Below are 20,170 nucleotides of genomic sequence, written 5' to 3'. Positions count from 1 at the left end.
CTTATGATTCTTAAAAAGTTATTTCACTCAAACCTAACACTCTATCACTTCTGGTAGACTAGTGAAAAATTACATACATTCTGCTCTGTTTCTCCATTTCTTTGAAAAGCACAAATGGATGACATGGGAATCTTGCTGGCTTTTAGGCTCTTAACCTTCATAACACGTGTCTGCCTGCACAGCAAAATAGTAGAATATCATTTTTGGGGGGTAAAAACACAACTGTGTGCAGTACTTGTTATGAAATGTCATAAAATATTCATGTTGACGCGTCTTCTCAAAAGAGCATTTCGGGTTAACGACATCTCACGTTGACTCGGGCTGTATTCTCGTTCATTTCCGGAGGGCACGTCAGCGGACGAGTCGCATAGAGCGAGAGTGCGCTGTCTCTTCATGGGTTGGGACAACCGAAGCTCCATTCATTCTATCCTCCTAAAGAAGATCGCCCCGAGCGCAATGCTGCTGCAATTTTGAAACAAATACTATTTACAATTGTGTAAATATTGGAAACATGACCCGGGCTCATTGCAGAATCAATACGTTAGTTTGTGATAGTAATTTGGCTGGTTTGAGAAACGCCGATCGTTGACTAATGGTCCGGGACCTCTCTTCGCCGATGGGGTAGCAGCTAGCTGGATACGAAAACAGCGTCAACTCCGTGTTCAGTCAACTCCGTGAGCAAGGCACAGCCTGTCCAAGCCTTCTGTGGTGAAAAGGTTCAGCAACCAAGTGCTGAACTAGCCTATTCGACTTCAACAATCCTCCTGTTTGACTGAATTATGTACCAGGTGCAGGTAAGCTTACGATTTTAAAAGCAGTCCTCCAAAAGCCAGTTTTTCACGCCATAATGGCACGTGTAGGCTACATAACCTAGTAAAAAACGGTGATACTATAGCCTACAGACTGCTTGAGGACATCTTATGGAAGTAAAATGAATTACTATAAAACATTGTGCGGACATAAGATGAATGACGATAGAAATTAAGTAGTTTTTGCAAGAGTAATAACATTTAACACACTGAGTGTACTAAACATTAGGAACATCTGCTCTTTCCATGAGACTGACCAGGTGAAAGCTATGATCCCTTATTGATGTCACTTGTTAAATCCATTTCGATCAGTGTAGATGAAGGGGAGGAGACCTGTTAAAGAGGGTTTAACCCTTGAGACAATTGAGAAATGGATTGTGTATGTGTGCCATTCAGAGGTTGAATGGGCAAGACACGATTTGTGTCTTTGAACGGGGTATGGTAGTAGGTGCCAGGCGCATTGGTTTAAGTGAGTCAAGAACTGCAACGCTGCTGGATTTTTCATGCTCAACAGTTTCTCTTGTGTATCAAGAATGGTCCACCACCCAAAGGACATTCAGCCAATTTGACACAACTATGGGAAGCTTTGGAGTTAACATGGGCCAGCATCCCTGTGGAAGTCTTGACACTTTGTAGAGTCCATGCCCGACCAATTTAGGCTGTTCTGAGGGCAAAGGGGGCTGCAAACTCAATTATTAGGAAGGTGTTAATGTTTTGTACACCGTCTATACGAACCAGCCAGGGAATGCCTACAACCTTTACTTCAATGAGTGAGACCAATTTATCTTTTAATGATTTAAACTTCAGTTTATATTGCAGTTTTCTTTATTGAGAGTGAGTCGTTATTTTGTTTCTATTAGTGGACCACTTATCAACATCTAAGCTATCATGACTGTGCATGCTGAAAGCACATTTTAGGACTCCCTCTTACAGTGCATTCGTGAAGTATTCAGACCCCTTGACTTTTTCCACATTTTGTTATGTTACAGCCTTCTTCTAAAATGGATTTAAAAAAAATCCCCCCTCAATCTACACACTACCCCATAACTACAAAGCAAAGCAAAAACTGTTTTTTAGAAATGTTTACTAATTTATAAAAATACAAAGCTGAAATATCACATTTACATAAGTATTCAGACCCTTTACTCAGTACTTTGTTGAAGCACCTTTGGCAGCGATTACAGCATTGAGTTTTCTTGGTTATGATGCTACAAGCTTGGTACACCTGTATTTGGGGGAGTTTCCACCATTATTTTCTGCAGATCCTCTCAAGTGCTGTCAGGTTGGATGGGGAGTAGAGGTCGACTGATTAATCGAAATGGCTGATTAATTAGGGTCAATTTTCAAGTTTTCATAACAATCGGTAATCAGCATTTTTGGACACCGATCATGGCCGATTACATTGCACTCCACAAGGAGACTGCGTGGCAGGCTGACTATCTGTTATGCGAGTGCAGCAAAGAGCCAAGGTAAGTTGCTAGCTAGCATTAAACGTATCTTATAAAAAAACAATCTTAACATAATCACCAGTTAACTACACATGGTTGATATTACTAGTTTATCTAGCTTGTCCTGCGTTGCATATAATCGATGCGGTGCCTGTTAATTTATCATTGAATCATAGCCTACTTCGCCAAATAGGTGATTTTTAACAAGCACATTCGTGAAAAAAGCACTGTCGTTGCACCAAAGTGTACTTAACCATGAACATCAACGCCTTAATTAAAATCAATACCCAAGTGTATATTTTTAAACCTGCATATTTAGTTAAAAGAAATTCAGGTTAGTAGGCAATATTAAACTAGGAAAATTGTGGCACTTCTCTTGCTTTCATTGCACGCAGAGTCAGGGTATATGCAGCAGTTTGGGTCGCCTTGCACGTTGCGAACTAATTTGCCGGAATTCTACGCAATTATGACATGACATTGAATGTTGTGCAATGCAACAGCACTATTTAGACTTATGGATGCCACCCGTTAGATAAAATAGGGAACTGTTCTGTATTTCACTGAAAGAATAAACGTTTTGTTTTCGAAATGATCGTTTCCGGATTTGACCATATTAATAACCTAAGGTTCGTATTTCTGTCTGTTATTATAATTTTCTTTGATTTGATAAAATCAATTTAGCCTCAAATAAATAATGAAACATGTTCAATTTGGTTTAAATAATGCAAAAACAAAGTGTTGGAGAAGAAAGTAAAAGTGCAATATGTGCCATGTTAGAAAGCTAACGTTTAAGTTCCTTGCTCAGAACATGAGAACATATGAAAGCTGGTGGTTCCTTTTAACATCAGTCTTCAATATTCCCAGGTAAGAAGTTTTAGGCTGTAGTTATTATAGGACTATTTCTCTCTAACATTTGTATTTCATATACCTTTGACTATTGGATGTTTTTATAGGCACTTTAGTATTGCCAGTGTAACTGTATAGCTTCCGTCCCTCTCCTCGCCCCTACCTGGGCTCGAACCAGGAACACATCTAAAACAGCCAGCCTCGAAGCATCGTTATCCTTTGCTCCACAAATGCCGTGGGGAACAAGGGGAACAACTAATTCAAGGTCTCAGAGCGAGTTCCGTCACCGAGTGCCGTCATGCAAGGGGAACAACTAATTCAAGGTCTCAGAGCGAGTGCCGTCACCGATTGAAATGCTATTAGTGCGCACCCCGCTGGCTAGCTAGCCATTTCACATCAGTTACACCAGCCTAATCTCGGGAGTTGATAGGCTTGAAGTCATAAATACTTCAATGCTTGAAGCACGACGAAGAGCTGCTGGCAAACGCACGAAAGTGCTGTTTGAATGAATGCTTACTGAATGAAGCCTGCTGCTGCCTACCACCGTTCAGTCAGACTGCTCTATCAAATCATAGATTTAATTTTAAGATAATAACACACAGAAATATGAGCCTTAGGTCGAATCCGGAAACGATCATTTAGAAAACAAATGTTTTATTCTTTCAGTTAAATACGGAACCGTTCCGTATTTTATCTAACGGGTGGCATCCCTAAATCTAAATATTGCTGTTACATTGTACAACCTTTCAATGTTATGTTATAATTATGTACAATTCTGGCATATTAATTACGGTCTTTGTTAGGAATAAATGGCCTTCACACAGTTCGCAACGAGCCAGGCGGCCTAAACTGCTGCATATACCCTGACTCTGCTTGCACGGAACACAAGAGAGGTGACACAATTTCTCTAGTTAAAAGTCATGTTAGCAGGCAATATTAACTAAATATGCAGGTTTAAAAATATATACTTCTGTGTATTGATTTTAAAGAAAGGCATTGATGATTATGGTTAGGTACACTGGTGCAACGACAGTGCTTTTTTTCGCGAATGCTCTTGTTAAATCATCACCTGTTTGGCAAAGTATTATATGCAACTCATATTTACTGATGATGATATTTACTATTTTAACTAGTGATTATGTTAAGGTTGATTGTTTTTTTTAAAAGATAAGTTTAATGCTAGCTAGCAACTTACCTTGGCTTCTTGCTGCACTCGCGTAACAGGTAGTCAGCCTGCCACACAGGCTCCCCGTGGAGTGCAATGTAAGGCAGGTGGTTAGAGTGTTGGACTAGTAAAGTGTGATTCATCACTCCAGAGAAGCGGCAGGTAGCCTAGCGGTTAGAGCGTTGGACTAGTAACCAGAAGGTTGCAAGATCGAATCCCCGAGCTGACAAGGTAAAAATCTGTCGTTCTGCCCCTGAACAAGGCAGTTAACCCACCATTCGTAGGCCGTCATTGAAAATAAGAATGTGTTCTTAACTGACTTGCCTAGTTAAATAAAGGTAAAAATTAAATTGTCCACAATCGGTGTCCAAAAATGCAGATGATGAAAATCGGCTGTAATTTGTCGGACATTCCGATTTAATCGGTCAACCTCTAGAACAGACAGAGGCTTGCAGTACTACATAGAGCCATGACTACATGGAACTCTATTCCACATCAAGTAACTGATGCAAACAGTAAAATTAGATTAAAAAAACACCTTATGGAACAGCGGGGACTGTGAAGCAACACAAACATTGGCACAGACAAATGCTTACACACATGATAACATACACACTGTACATACACATGGATTTAGTACTGTAGATATGTGGTAGGGGCTTGAGGGCACACAGTGTGTTCTGAATTCTGTGAATGTATTGTAATGTTTTAAAATGTATAAACTGCCTTAATTTTGCTGGACCCCAGGAAGAGCTGCTCTTCATGGACCCCAGGAAGAGCAGCTAAAGCAGCAGCTAATGGGGATCTATAATAAGTACAAATACTCCTGCATTGTCGTGGCTGTGTGCTGAGGGTCGTTGTCCTGTTGGAAGGTGAACCTTCACCCTAGTCTGAGCTCCTGAGCTCCTCTGGAGCAGGTTTTCATCAAGGATCTCTCCGTTCATCTTTCCCTCGAGCCTGACTAGTCTCCCAGTCTCTCCCTCTGAAAAACATCCCCACAGCATCGTGCAGCCACCACCATGCTTCCTCCAGACGTGTCACTTTGCATTCAGGCCAATGAGTTCAATCTTGGTTTCATCAGACTAAAGAACATTTTTCCTCATGGTCTGAGTCTTTAGGTGCCTGTTGGCACACTCCAAATGGGCTGTCGTGCCTTTTACTGAGGGGTGGCTTCCATCTGGCCACTCTACCATAAAGGCCTGATTGGTGGTGTGCTGCAGAGATTGTTGTCCTTCTGGAAGGTTCTCTCCTTTCCACAGAGGAACTTTGAAGCGGTGCCAGTGACCATCGTGTTCTTGGTCACCTCCCTTCTCCCCTGATTGCTCAGTTTGGCTAGCTCTAGGAAGTCTTGGTGGTTCCAGTTTTCTTCCATTGAAGAACGGACGCCACTGTGTTCTGGGGACCTTCAGTGCTGCTGTGCCTGAACACAATCTTGTCTAGGAGCTCTACGGACAATTCCTTCCACCTCATGGCTTAGTTTTTGCTCTGACATGCACTGTCAACTGTGGGACCTTATATAGAGAGGTGTGTGTCTTTCCAAATCATGTCCAATCAATTGAATTTATCACAGGTGGAGTCCATTGAAGTTGTAGAAACATTTCAAGGATGATCGATGGAAACAGGATGCACCTGAGCTCAATTCTGAGTCTCATAGCAAAGGGTCCAAATACTTAAGTAAAATAAGGTATTTCTGTTTTTTATTTTTAATACATATGTAAACAATTCTAAACCTGTTTTCTGTGTCATGATGGGATATTGTGTGGAGATAGATTAAAACATTTAAAAAAAAACAATTTTAGAATAAGGCTGAAAGTTTTTGTGGAAAAAGTTAACCAACCCCTACATACTAATTTCATCTTCAAGTTGTCTCGCTGAAATGTTCTTAATCTTTCAAATGACTGCTCGAGCATTTGATTCATGCCTGTTGGAAGATTCCAAGGAAGTGCATTTTTGTCACTATACATTAAATGCTAACCTCCTATATTGCAATGCTCCTCAAACCATGCTGATGCAAAAATGATGACGGGACACTATTTGGCAGGCATCAAGTTTTATCTCACGAACATGAGTACTCAATGCACAGTATATGCATATCAGGGTGGAGGGGCAAATACACCTGAATACTGAGAAGAGACACTAAGTGAGAACCTTGATGTCAGATAAGTGGACAATCTGTACAATACTTAAAGTACCCCCCCCCATGCAGTCTTTTTTTTTTACATTTGATTTTTTAAATTGTCACTGTTCATGAAAATAACTCCAAATATATGTTTTATTATTTATATCCCTGAGTGTCCTTTTGCCATTTAAAATGCCCAGTCTGATCGTGTGGGCTTATTGATGGAACTGTAAATATTTACATACACAGCCCTGATTGGTGGATAGAATCGTCTAGACCAGGAGTACTCAAATCTTACCATACGAGGTCCTGAGCTTGCTGGTTTTCTATTCTACCTGATAATTAATTCCACACAGCTGGTGTTAAATCGGTTCCTGATTAGAGCGGAACAATGGAAAAATGCAGTGGAACTATCTTCGAGGTCCAGAGTTGAGTTTGAGGGGTGTAGACTTGACCCCTTCAAAGTAGGAGGATCCATATGCAAATAGAAGCTTTCTGGTCATTGGTAAGAAATAATCAGATTGTGATGTCATGATTAGGGATGCACGATATATTGGTGAACTTAACGGAAATCGGCCGATGTCTGTCTAGTTTAACGCCGATGTGTAAAACCGATGTCAAAGCTGACGTGCATACCTATATAATGTAGGCACATGACGTAATGACCCCACGTAAAATGTAGCGCTACACATGCAACACAGCATTCTTAACCTAGCCCACAACGTCTGCTGTGTGGCTGAAAGATTAAGAAAATTTCAGCGAGACAACGCCAAGATAATGGATTTTTATTGCCCTTGACAATCAACCGTTCTCTGTCGTGGGTGATGTTGGCTTTCACCGACTGGTCGACTACCTGTACACACTACCAAGTGTGCTGTTTTTCAGATGTTGCCCTACCGGAGTTACACAGTAATAGCGTCACTGCTATTAGCTTAAACGACTGACATTTGGACCAGCGATATCAGCCCCATGAACATGCTGAGTCTGAGTCTGATATGCTGAGTCTGATAGCACAGTGTGTGGTGGAGGATTTCGTACTGAGGAAAGTCGTATTGCATGCTCATGAATGTGCTGGTTGTCATACCGCTGCTGCCATTTCAATGGCATTTGAGAACATGTTTGAAACATTTAAACCTGAACACACTAGCTAGCTCCATTCGAACAACTGACTGGAGAAATAAGCTCATCAACTGCGCCTGCAGCAGACGTGATACCCTCTGTCATGGCATTGAAACTGATTTTTTAAATTGTCATTTCAAGTTTTCATAACAATCAGAAATCGCTATTTTTTTGGGGGCGCATATTTGTATTATTCGTTTTCTTTTCTTTACACCTTTTTCTTTAATCTTTATTTAACTAGGCAAGTCAGTTAAGAACACATTCTTATTTTCAATGACGGCCTAGGAACGAGGCAGAACGACAGATTTGTACCTTGTCAGCTCGGGGGAATCCAATCTTGCAACCTTACAGTTAACTAGTGCAACGCTCTAACCACCTGCCTTACGAGGAGCCTGCCTGTTATGCGAATGCAGTAAGCCAAGGTAAGTTGCTAGCTAGCATTAAACTTATCTCATAAAAAAACAATCAATTAACGACTGTCGTTGCTTCAATGTGTACTTAACCATAAACATCAATGCCTTTCTTAAAATCAATACACAGAAGTATATATTTATAAACTTGCATTTTTATCTAAAAGAAATTCAGGTTAGCAGGCAATATTAACCAGGTGAAATTGTGTCACTTCTCTTGCGTTCATTGCACGCAGAGTCAGGGTATATGCAACAGTTTGGGCCGCCTGGCTCTTTGCGAACTAATTTGCCAGAATTTTATGTAATTATGACATAACATTGAAGGTTGTGCAATGTAACAGGAATATTTAGACTCATGGATGCCACCCGTTAGATAAAATATGTAACGGAAAAAACGTTTTGTTTTCGAGGTGATAGTTTCCAGATTTGACCTAAGGCTCGTATTTCTGTGTGTTTATTATAGTTAAGTCTATGATTTGATAGAGCAGTCTGACTGAGGGGTGGTAGGCAGCAGCAGGCTCGTAATGTCAAAATATGGTTTAGAGAGATATCTTTATAATTCCTGTAATAAGAGTGAACTTGAAAGGGGTTCCTTCGTTATTTTACCGTTCATGTCTTCCATAGAGAATGTCTTGATCTACTTCAAATAAGGTCTGTGTTTCGTGCTTAAACCACCTCAGGTTTTGATACCATATCTCACTAGGAAATGTTTGTCAAAATATTTTCATAAATCCACCAATTTTTTTTTATCTTCTGGTCATTACCTGTCCTATGGATATCTACACAGTTATAAAATAATCAGGTGGTGTAATCCTAACGAAACACAGATTTATTTTAAGTCAAAAATATCCTATGATTAATGAAGGAACCGCATTTCAGATTTTGCTAGAAGGTATTGGGAATTATGACTAGCACTTTGGTAGTCAATTCTTACCATGTCCATTATTAAAATAGGATTTCCTGCATATAGAAATTAGTTTTTGTTTTCAACATTCATCACAGGTAACTTAAGCTCTATTTTTATTCAAACAGTTGATGTATTTGTCTCTAAAGACTCTTCAGTGCCATTGTCAAGAGCTGTGTGTGTGTTTTACAGATGGCAGAGAAAGCCACCCGTGTGGGACTTTTACATGGAATTGGCACCAGGGAAAGCAAGGCGTCTTATTTGTGATAAAGATGTAAGCATGGGTTCAGCAACAGCTAAATAAAAAAATACCACCAACCTTTTGGAATCACCTTAAGAACACCCATCCAAAAGCCCATAATATGTATTATATTAAGTTAAAATAAGTGTTCATTGCTCATTCAGTATTGTTGCAATTGTCATTATTATAAAAATGTATATACAGTGGGGAGAACAAGTATTTGATACACTGCCGATTTTGCAGGTTTTCCTAATTACAAAGCATGTAGAGGTCTGTAATTTCTATCATAGGTACACTTCAACTGTGAGAGATGGAATCTAAAACAAAAATCCAGAAAATCACATTGTATGATTTTTTAAGTAATTAATTTGCATTTTATTGCATGACATAAGTATTTGATCACCTACCAACCAGTAAGAATTCCGGCTCTCACAGACCTGTTAGTTTTTTTTAAGAACCCCTCCTGTTCTCCACTCAATAGCTGTATTAACTGCACCTGTTTGATCTCGTTACCTGTAAAAAAGACATGTTTACACACACTCAATCAAACAGGCTCCAACCTCTCCACAATGGCCAAGACCAGAGAGCCGTGTGGACCTCAGGGATTTTTCAGACCTGCACAAGGCTGGGATGGGCTACAGGACAATAGGCAAGCAGCTTTGTGAGAAGAACAACTGTTGGCACAATTATTAGAAAATGGAAGAAGTTCAAGATGACAGTCAATCACCCTCGGTCTGGGGCTCCATGCAAGATCTCACCTCGTGAGGCATCAATGATCATGAGGAAGGTGAGGATCAGCCCAGAACTATCACGGCAGAACCTGGTCAATGACCTGAAGAGAGTCTGATACACAGTCTCAAAGAAAACTATTAGCAACACACTGGTCATGGATTAAAATCCTGCAGCGCACGCAAGGTCCCCCTGCTGAGGAATGTCCAGGCCCGTCTGAAGTTTGCATGACCATCTGGATGATCCAGTGGAGGAATGGGAGAAGGTGTGCTGATGAGACAAAATAAAGCTGTCAAACTCCACTCGCTGTTTGGAGGAAGAAGAGGGATGAGTACAACCCCAAGAACACCATCCCAACCGTTGGAATCATTCTTTGGGGATGCTTTTCTGCAAAGGGGACAGGACGACTGCACCGTATTGTGGGGCCATGTATCACGAGATCTTGGCCAACAACCTTCCCTCAGTAAGAGCATTGGGTCTTCCAGCATAAAACCTGAAACACACAGCCAGGGCAACTGACTGGCTCCGAAATAAGCATCTCAAGGTCCTGGAGAGGATAGCCAGTCTGTCAGACCTGCATTGAAACTGAAAGTGGTTGCAGGAGCTGGAGAAGGTCTGATTAAAATCCCTTGCAGTGTGTGCAAACCTGGTCAAGAACTACAGGAAATGTATGATCTCTGTAGTTACAAAGGTTTCTGTACCAAATATTAAGTTCTGCTTTTCTGATGTATCAAATACTTATGTCATGCAATAAAATGCAAATTAATTACTTAAAAATCATACAATGTGATTTTCTGGATTTTTATATTTTTTATTCCGTCTCTCACAGTTGAAGTGTACCTATGATAAAAATTACAGACCTCTACATGCTTTGTAAGTAGGAAACACTGCCGATTTTTGCAGGTCATCAAATACTTGTTCTCCCCACTGTGTGTGTGTATCATTTTAAAATCGTCCGATTAATCGGTATCTGCTTTTTTTTTTACCTCTTTTTCGTTGAAAAATAATCTTTATTTAACTAGGCAATGCTCGATGCTAGGTACATGGACTTACTTCGAGCAGACAAACATTCTTAAATTTTCACAGCTGGACAAGATGGAAACAGACACAGTGACAGTGTGCACCGAGGAAGACAGGCCACACAGACTGAAACACTGCCTGATTTGTACCTTGTGAACAAATGAACAACGGCACAGGGAATGAAATAAATTTTTGATTATGTTTTACTGGTAATGGGGACATACGTACATATGCCAATTTTTTTTTGTGTGTTGGGTCAATTGTGCGCCTCCCCTCCCATGGTGATACATCCTGGATTCGAACCAGGGACTCTAGTGACGCCTCTTGCACTGAGATGCAGTGCCTGCCTGTTGTGTGTGTGTGTGTTATGTTTAACTGTACTAGAATGCTTAAAAGTAAAATGTTTAATATTGGTTATCGGTATCAGGTTTTTTTTAGCAAGGAAAATTTCACCTGGTGCTTGCTGGACTTTCTTGGGCGCCCTGAAGCCTTCTTCACAACAATTGAACCGCTCTCCTTGAAGTTCTTGAATCTTATAAATGGTTGATTTAGGTGCAATCTTACTGGCAACTTCCCTGTGAAGCCCTTTTTGTGCAAAGTAACGCACGTTTTCCTTGCAGGTAACCATGGTTGACAGAGGAAGAGCAATGATTCCAACACCACCCTCATTTTGAAGCTTCCAGTCTGTTATTCAAACTCAATCAGCATGACAGAGTGATTCTTGTCTTCGTCAAATCAATCACACCTGTGTTAACGAGAGAATCACTTACTTATGTCAGTTGGTATGATTTGCTGGACCTTCACTTGAACTCTGCATCCAGCAAATCAATTAAAGCATGTCTAAAGAACATTCAGAAATCTCTTCCAATACACATTACCTGTGAGCCAGTTGGTGAACCAGTTGCATGCACAGCTCAAGCAAGACATTCATCAGCATTTCTCTGACTACGTTCCTCCATTGAGTCAAATCATTTCTGATTCCAGGATGACCATGAGCTGTTGCTATCGATAAGGTGTCTGATTCATCATTTTCACCTCAAATAGAAATAGAGGGACTTCTATTCGATTACAATACCCCACCCAGTATTGTAATCAAAACTTACCAGAAAGCATGTAGTCCTTGGCTCAGACAGTGTAGTAGTGTGGGATCAATAGCTTCTCATTAGTGTGAAAGATTTACATTTACATTTAAGTCATTTAGCAGACGCTCTTATCCAGAGCGACTTACAAATTGGTGCGTTCACCTTAAGACATCCAGTGGAACAGCCACTTTACAATAGTGCATCTAAATCTAGTAAGGGGGTGAGAAGGATTACTTTATCCTATCCTAGGTATTCCTGAAAGAGGTGGGGTTTCAGGTGTCTCCGGAAGGTGGTGATTGACTCCTCTGTCCTGGCGTCGTGAGGGAGTTTGTTCCACCATTGGGGGCCAGAGCAAACAGTTTTGACTGGGCTGCGCGGAAAAGTGGTAGGGAGGCGAGCAGGCCAGAGGTGGATGAACGCAGTGCCCTTGTTTGGGTGTAGGGCCTGATCAGAGCCTGGAGGTACTGAGGTGCCGTTCCCCTCACAGCTCCGTAGGCAAGCACCATGGTCTTGTAGCGGATGCGAGCTTCAACTGGAAGCCAGTGGAGAGAGCGGAGGAGCGGGGTGACGTGAGAGAACTTGGGAAGGTTGAACACCAGACGGTCTGCGGCGTTCTGGATGAGTTGTAGGGGTTTAATGGCACAGGCAGGGAGCCCAGCCAACAGCGAGTTGCAGTAATCCAGACGGGAGATGACAAGTGCCTGGATTAGGACCTGCGCTGCTTCCTGTGTGAGGCAGGGTCGTACTCTGCGGATGTTGTAGAGCATGAACCTACAAGAACGGGCCACCGCCTTGATGTTAGTTGAGAACGACAGGGTGTTGTCCAGGATCACGCCAAGGTTCTTAGCGCTCTGGGAGGAGGACACAATGGAGTTGTCAACCGTGATGGCGAGATCATGGAACGGGCAGTCCTTCCCCGGGAGGAAGAGCAGCTCCGTCTTGCCGAGGTTCAGCTTGAGGTGGTGATCCGTCATCCACACTGATATGTCTGCCAGACATGCAGAGATGCGATTCGCCACCTGGCCAAAGATCTTGAGAATCAGCTGTACATGTGATGGAAGAATGCACTGTGCATGCAGAGGGTTGCAATTCCATTGAATTGTGGATAGTTTAACCCAAATATGCCACAAGACCTAGAATTGCCTTATGTGTATCCCACAAAAAAAGGTTCACTGTTATAAGCAAACTTTTTTTTGGATGAATTTAAGCAAAATTCCAGGGCTTAACTTCCCATGGAAAGTTTCCCGGAAAGTTTCCGACCCTACACGCATGGCTATATGTCATGTAGGTCTGACCAATCGCTATGATATACACATAGAAGTCTGTCTCTCTGTCATCTCTAATGGAAGAAGCATTGGCTGCGTACTTGTCCATTTCCGTCAATGTCAAATTCGGCCTTCGAGGGTTGGTGATGTATAGAGTGCGCTGTTAAAATGAAGTGATTTGTAAGAGAAACAACTTGAAGGAGACGAAACCTTAACTATGCTGGAGTTTTGAAACTCATCATCCTGAGATGTTTTGAAACATTAAATGGTTTCTTGTAACACTACTAAATCAAGTTTTGTGCAACACCTTGCCAGGGACTGGGAGCACTAACAGAAACAATTTGAAATGCCTTTTTTGTGTTTTCGAGTTCCATTTAGTACAGAATTAGATCCCTTTTTCTGAAGTGTCTTCATGATTAATGTTTTATGTATTTGATCATTTGTCATTTTAGCTGGTATTGTCAAGCACAGTGTTCAAACCACCAGCAGTAACTGGAGGTTGAACTTCAAGATTTGAGGATTCTGCGCTTGCCTCTTCCGTTGACAATCATGAATGGGTGCTGTCCTCATTTAACTGCAATTTGCCTGACTGTTTTGGTATCCATTCATCATTATCCATTACACCTCATCGCACAACAAGCTTAATACTAATATATAAATATACTCTTTCTTCAAACATATGCATACAACATTATGTGAAAGAATCATGAAGTCTACAAATGTTGAATTACCCACAATCCTTTCCTGGCAAGATAGGACATGTAAGGTGATTAGTTCAATCACTGTTTTCTCTCTCTTTGGTTATTCTCATGAAGATACTTACATTTTGAGCAATATATTAAGTTGGATTTTTTCATGCATTTATTTTTGGTAAAATTAAATGAACAAATTGAAATAACTTGTACACATTTAAAAAGATAGATTTTGGGGTTATTTTTTACACTTTGAGACAGTTATGAAATGACAGGGGGGGTACAGATTGGTGGGGGAAACGATTTGAAGGGTTGGAGCGGGGAATTTAATCCCGGTCTTCAGAAGGGAGGGATGAAGTGTCTAAGCCGGGTGCGTTACTGCTAGACGATGTGCGTTCATTTTCATTAAATAGGTTTATTTAGTTTTCTTTGTCAATTTCAATTCACCCCAGAATAATTTCTTAGTGTGGTTGAGTGGGTAACATTCCAAAGAAATGTACTATATTATTACCCATCCTGTTTCCAATCTGTCTAAATAAAGCAGGGGGAAAAAATAAAGGTGGAAATCCACAAAAAATATTCTCCATAGGCCCTTTATCAGTCAATATTTAGGCTATATACCATTTGCATTTCTGAACCATTGATTGTATGAGAAACATTGTTTTTGTATTTTGATTCTGTGTTTTACATGCATTGAATCCCCTGAAAGTGTTTTCACAATGCTCTCTTAAAAACACCAATATTCAGGTTGAATAACCACTTTGCGTGTTTTAGTATACTTCATTTCTGTTTTAAAACACATTCTGTGTATTAATTAAAGCACTACATTGGGTTTACATTCAAACACCAGATATCAGCTTAGGTGCACTACTTTTCATGGTTTCATTACACAATCATGGTGTTTTGAGACTTTACATTTTTACAGAGGGTGGCCGAAGAGGCAAAGGGAGAGCACGACACAGCAGCTGAAGATGGCTGTTTTGTGGGCTGAAGAATGAGCTTTAGGGGGAGAAAAGATGGTGAGACCCATCTTAACTCATAAATGTCCTCCCTCCTGCGGTTTATGGCTCGAGGTTGATTTGTCCCTGCTCTTTGATAGGAATTTAATGGCCATGTCAAGGTGATGCCTCTGAAGAGAAAACAATTGTGAAAATGAGAAGATGTGGGTGGTACAAAGTGCTAAATGTTTAATTTGAACAATTACGGATTGTTCAGGTAAATGGCTATATTGGTGACTCAATGAGTCTGAGGTCCAGTCCTTGTTCCTGGCTTGGTCTTGCATGTGCTTTTAAAGGGTAGGTTGACCTTTTAGACATAATCATTGTTTTTCAGACAGTGTTTAAGTCCTGGATTCAGATTTGTTTAAATAGCCATGGCTAATGTTTATTTTACATTTTTATTCAACAAGGTAAGATCCATTGAGGTTAAAAACCTCTTGCGAGGGTGACCTGGCAAGAAGGCTAAACGGGGAAATATAATATATAAAATACAAAACCCATCTCAGTTCTAAACTTAGGAACAGACAAGGACAGCAGCGACTGTGAACGAAGACTGTATTTAGTGACTGATCTGGTCAGTAGGCAACAGAAATACAAAGGGACTTGCCCCATCAATGCTTTGTACACAGAAATGCCCCAGTGCTTTAGCCTCCTGGTGGAGAGAGAGGGCCATTGCACCATAGCATGCAGATAAGTGATGAGTGAGTGATCTAGCTTTGGTAATACATCTTGAAGCACCATGATACACTGTGTCCAGAGTTTCAGGTACTTGCTGAGGCATATAGACAATATCACTATAATCCAGCACTGATTTAAAAAAAAAGTGCTTTGAACAAGATCCTTTCTGACTAACAAAGTTAGTCACCACCTAACCAAACAACAATAGGAGTGATAGGGGCATGGTTCGCAATTTTAAAATTGCATAGACAAACCGTGATTGGAAGTTACTAAGATCTGATTAGGCCCAAAATTTGGGACATGCAAACCATACTGCCTCTATCCTAACTGTTTAAAAAGTGAACCTACCCTTTTTAAATGTCTCTGTCCATTTTGTAGAACAAACACCGCTTCCAAGTAAAACAACCTATATGACCAGAACACCCTATGATTTACTGTCTATAAATGTTCAAATAAGAAAATGGACAGCGAAAATGCTCTAGCCACAATTACATGCTCTTAAGTGCGTTGGGATTCTGTAATTTGTTTGCAGAGGTCTGTCTTTTAAAACTGTGTGACAATACAATGTGGTTCCACTTGACTGTTCAGCCAATGCTAAGTTAACACTTTTCACACCTGCGCTGAGGAAAAATCACTTTGACCAATCTCTGATTTTAAACCAGTAAAACTTAACACTTAAAGGAAATGTTCAGAGGTTTGATGTTATTGGTTGGCTGTTTTTCAAAGCTGTTGAGCAATAATACACTGCTAAAAAAAATAAAGGGAACACTTAAACAACACAATGTAACTCCAAGTCAATCACACTTCTGTGAAATCAAACTGTCCACATAGGAAGCAACACTGATTGAAAATACATTTCACATGCTGTTGTGCAAATGGAATAGACAACAGGTGGAAATGATTGGCAATTAGCAAGACACCCCCAATAAAGAAGTGCTTCTGCAGGTGGTGACCACAGACCACTTCTCAGTTCCTATGCTTTCTGGCTGATGTTTTGGTCACTTTTGAATGCTGGGGGTGCTTTTACTCTAGTGGTAGCATGAGACGGAGTCTACAACCCACACAAGTGGCTCAGGTAGTGCAGCTCATCCAGTATGGCACATCAATGTGAGATGTGGCAAGGTTTGCTGTGTCTGTCAGCGTAGTGTCCAGAGCATGGAGGCGCTACCAGGAGACAGGCCAGTATATCAGGAGACGTGGAGGAGGCCGTAGTAGGGCAACAACCCAGCAGCAAGACCGCTACCTCCGCCTTTGTGCAAGGAGGAGCAGGAGGAGCACTGCCAGAGCCCTGCAAAATGACCTCCAGCAGGCCACAAATGTGCATGTGTCTGCTAAAATGGTCAGAAACAGACTCCATGAGGGTGGTATGAGGGCCCGACGTCCACAGATGGGGGTTGTGCTTACAGCCCAATACCGTGCAGGACGTTTGGCATTTGCCAGAGAACACCAACATTGGCAAATTCGCCACTGGCATCCTGTGCTCTTCACAGATGAAAGCAGGTTCACACTGAGCACATGTGACAGACGTGACAGAGTCTGGAGACGCCGTGGAGAACGTTCTGCTGCCTGCAACATCCTCCAGCATGACCGGTTTGGCGGTGGGTCAGTCATGGTGTGGGGTGGCATTTCTTTGGGGGGCCGCACAGCCCTCCATGTGCTCGCCAGATGTAGCCTGACTGCCATTCGGTACCGAGATGAGATCCTTAGACCCCTTGTGAGACCGTATGCTGGTGCGGTTGGCCCTGGGTTCCTCCTAATGCAAGACAATGTTAGACCTCATGTGGCTGGAGTGTGTCAGCAGTTCCTGCAAGAGGAAGGCATTGATGCTATGGACTGGTCCGCCCGTTCCCCAGACCTGAATCCAATTGAGCACATCTGGGACATCATGTCTTGCTTCATCCACCAATGCCACATTGTACCACAGACTGTCCAGGAGTTGGCAGTTGCTTTAGTCCAGGTCTGGGAGGACATCCCTCAGGAGACCATCCGCCACCTCATCAGGAGCATGCCCAGGCGTTGTAGGGAGGTCATACAGACACGTGGAGGCCACACACACTACTGAGCCTCATTTTGACTTTAATTAAGGACATTACATCAAAGTTGGATCAGCCTGTAGTGTGGTTTTCCACTTTAATTTTGAGTGTGACTCCAAATCCAGACCTCCATGGGTTGATACATTTGATTTCCATTGATAATTTTTGTGTGATTTTGTTGTCAGCACATTCAACTATTTAAAGAAAAAAGTATTTAATAAGAATATTTCATTCATTCAGATCTAGGATGTGTTATTTTAGTGTTCCCTTTTATCTTTTTGAGCAATGGTATACAAGGTTGCTTGTATTCTGGGCAGTGTTTGAAGTGAAAGTAATATAATTATATAGGATTAACATGCTAACATGTTAAACAATCTCTGTTTTGAATGGTCATTTATGTCATTTATGGTCATGGAAAACTGAATGCCATCTTTTATCAAACTGAAGGTTATTGTCATGTAGTGGTTTTGGACCAACGGAAGCATCTGTGCACATTAACCATCCTAATGGAAGATGAACGTAGTCAAGCTCTGGCTTAAGTGCTAAGTCCCACTAATGACACTATGGCCTCGGAAAGATCACACAATTTTAAATGTTTGCTTTTCTCGTTGGGAATTAAGCACATCAATGCCAGTTTTTCCCGTACATGTTAAGAAACTGGAGTAAACTGTACATTTATGCAAATGCAAAGGCACAACAGTTTGATGTCCTCAATTGATACGAAGGGGTGAGATATTTATGACAGGGATTTATTAAGTTATATTGAACAAGTGTACTTAATCAAATTGTGTTATTACAGAATCATACATCACTTGTATGATAGAGAAATGGACATAGTGAGTGACAGAGGAGTGATGGGGAGCCAGAGGGGTTCTGTCTAAAGGAAAAGTTGTGTCGCAACCGTAGACTTGTGGATGGATTGGAGTCAGTTGCTGAGCCTCAGATTAGCCGACGATAGACTAATAGGAAATGTGTGGGAAGAACAGTTGGCTGGTATGCCCTCACCCACTAGTACACTTGAGCTGATTAACTTTGGTTCTGGCCCTCTACAGGATGTCTGGTAAGAACAAGGCAGATGATTCAGCGGTTTTATTGTTTTTTTCCTTTTTCACCACCACACATTAGGCACACACAGTTGGCTGGTACGGACGAGCCCCCACTTGTCACGAACCGGCTCAAAGCCTGTAACAAAAGGGAGACAACGTGGAGATGAGGAGTAACAAAACATATATTTATTAAATACAGTAACTAAGTATAATATACAATGGTGTGTGTAATCAGTAGTATAAGTGAGTGTTTTGCATGCATGAATGTGATAATGCAGGGTGTTGAAAGGTGCCAAAGCAAATAACCAAAAACCACCAAGATACACAAAATCTAGAAAGGTGTCTGCATGGAGAGAGTCTCTTCCATGAATGGGGAAGTGGTGTATTTATCCTGGGACACACCGGGCCCAGGTGTTTCCCATGTAGCTGACGACCCTCCCAACTCCGCCCACCAGCATCCTAATAAGGAAACAAGAACAAAGAGAATACGGCAGACAGAGTGGGAGGGTCGTCACAACAGACACACTCGGAATGAATAGGAATCTTACTTGTGAACTGTTGTAGTTAGATGCACAGGGCAGAGCAGCAAAGGGACCGGATAAGATGGAGTCCTTGTTTATGTTTGGCTGAACTAGAGGTGCAGCTGTTAGCCAGTGTCACTCTAGAGCAGGGTTTCCCAACTGCTTGAATATTCCCAACAGTACACATTTTTGTTGTAGCCCCGGACAAGCACACCTGAATCAACTTGTCAACTAATCATCATGCACTCATTGAGTTGAATCAGGTGAGTTAAAACAAAAATGTGTGATATTGGAGGTGCTCGAGGACTGGAGTTGGGAAACACTGCTCTAGAAAACCATGGGGGCCAGGAGGGTGCCGGCTCCAACGCACGTAAGGAGCTTAGGGACTGACCCCATGAGGGAGGTGCACAGAGATGTGGAGTTAGTCCTGGGCCGCCCCATGGAATGCCACGGGTGGCGGAGGATCCTGTAACTCAGCTGGTGCAGGACTGCTGGGGCACATCTGTGGGCACTGATTAAGATGCCGGAGGCTGGCCAAAGCTGAAGGAGGTGGCTTACGTAATGTGGCAGAGGAAGGCAATGGCTCCCATGGTGGAGCAGGGAGGCCTATGAGAGATCTGGAGGCAGGAGCAGGCTGGGCCCCAGAGTCAGTCAGGTGGTCTCTCAGGTGTGAGGGGGTCGTCCAGTGCAGAAGGTGGGTGGCCCCCCCAGATCTGGTGACAGCAGGGCCCCCAGGCCAGGAAACGGTGGGTCCCCCAAGTCAAGGGGTTGAGGGCTTAGCAGGGAAGGAAACCCAGGGCCTGACAGGGCAGGGGACTGAGAAACAAGCTGACTAGGTAACTTGATGCCTGGCATTAGGACAGGCGACGGGGTGTCGGCTGGGTGCTATGAACTGGCTAGAGGCAGAGACTGCAGAACTAGAGGGGCAGAGCTGGGCTTGTAGCAATGAGGGAGCTGACTGCTTGCCGACTGAGGCTGGGGATTTCGGACTAACTGAGGGCAGAGGCTGTGGACCTAGTATGGCAGCGAACCTAAAGTCTGGCAG

General features: G+C 42.1%; 1 protein-coding gene across 1 annotated transcript in view; it reads left to right on the top strand.

Annotated features, from left to right (window-relative positions):
• The first annotated feature begins 348 nt into the window (after positions 1-348).
• The window catches only part of pex5lb (peroxisomal biogenesis factor 5-like b), a 163,547-nt gene continuing 143,725 nt past the window's right edge, over positions 349-20,170 (top strand). Inside the window, exon 1 of the mRNA XM_029642037.2 lies at positions 349-794. Within this exon, the coding sequence (XP_029497897.1) occupies positions 780-794 (15 nt within the window). The 5' untranslated portion in view covers positions 349-779. The remainder of the gene's footprint in view (positions 795-20,170) is intronic.

Source organism: Oncorhynchus nerka, linkage group LG9b, assembly GCF_034236695.1.
Source record: "Oncorhynchus nerka isolate Pitt River linkage group LG9b, Oner_Uvic_2.0, whole genome shotgun sequence".
Lineage (NCBI taxonomy): Eukaryota > Metazoa > Chordata > Actinopteri > Salmoniformes > Salmonidae > Oncorhynchus > Oncorhynchus nerka.
This window is presented reverse-complemented; position numbering and strand designations above follow the sequence as displayed.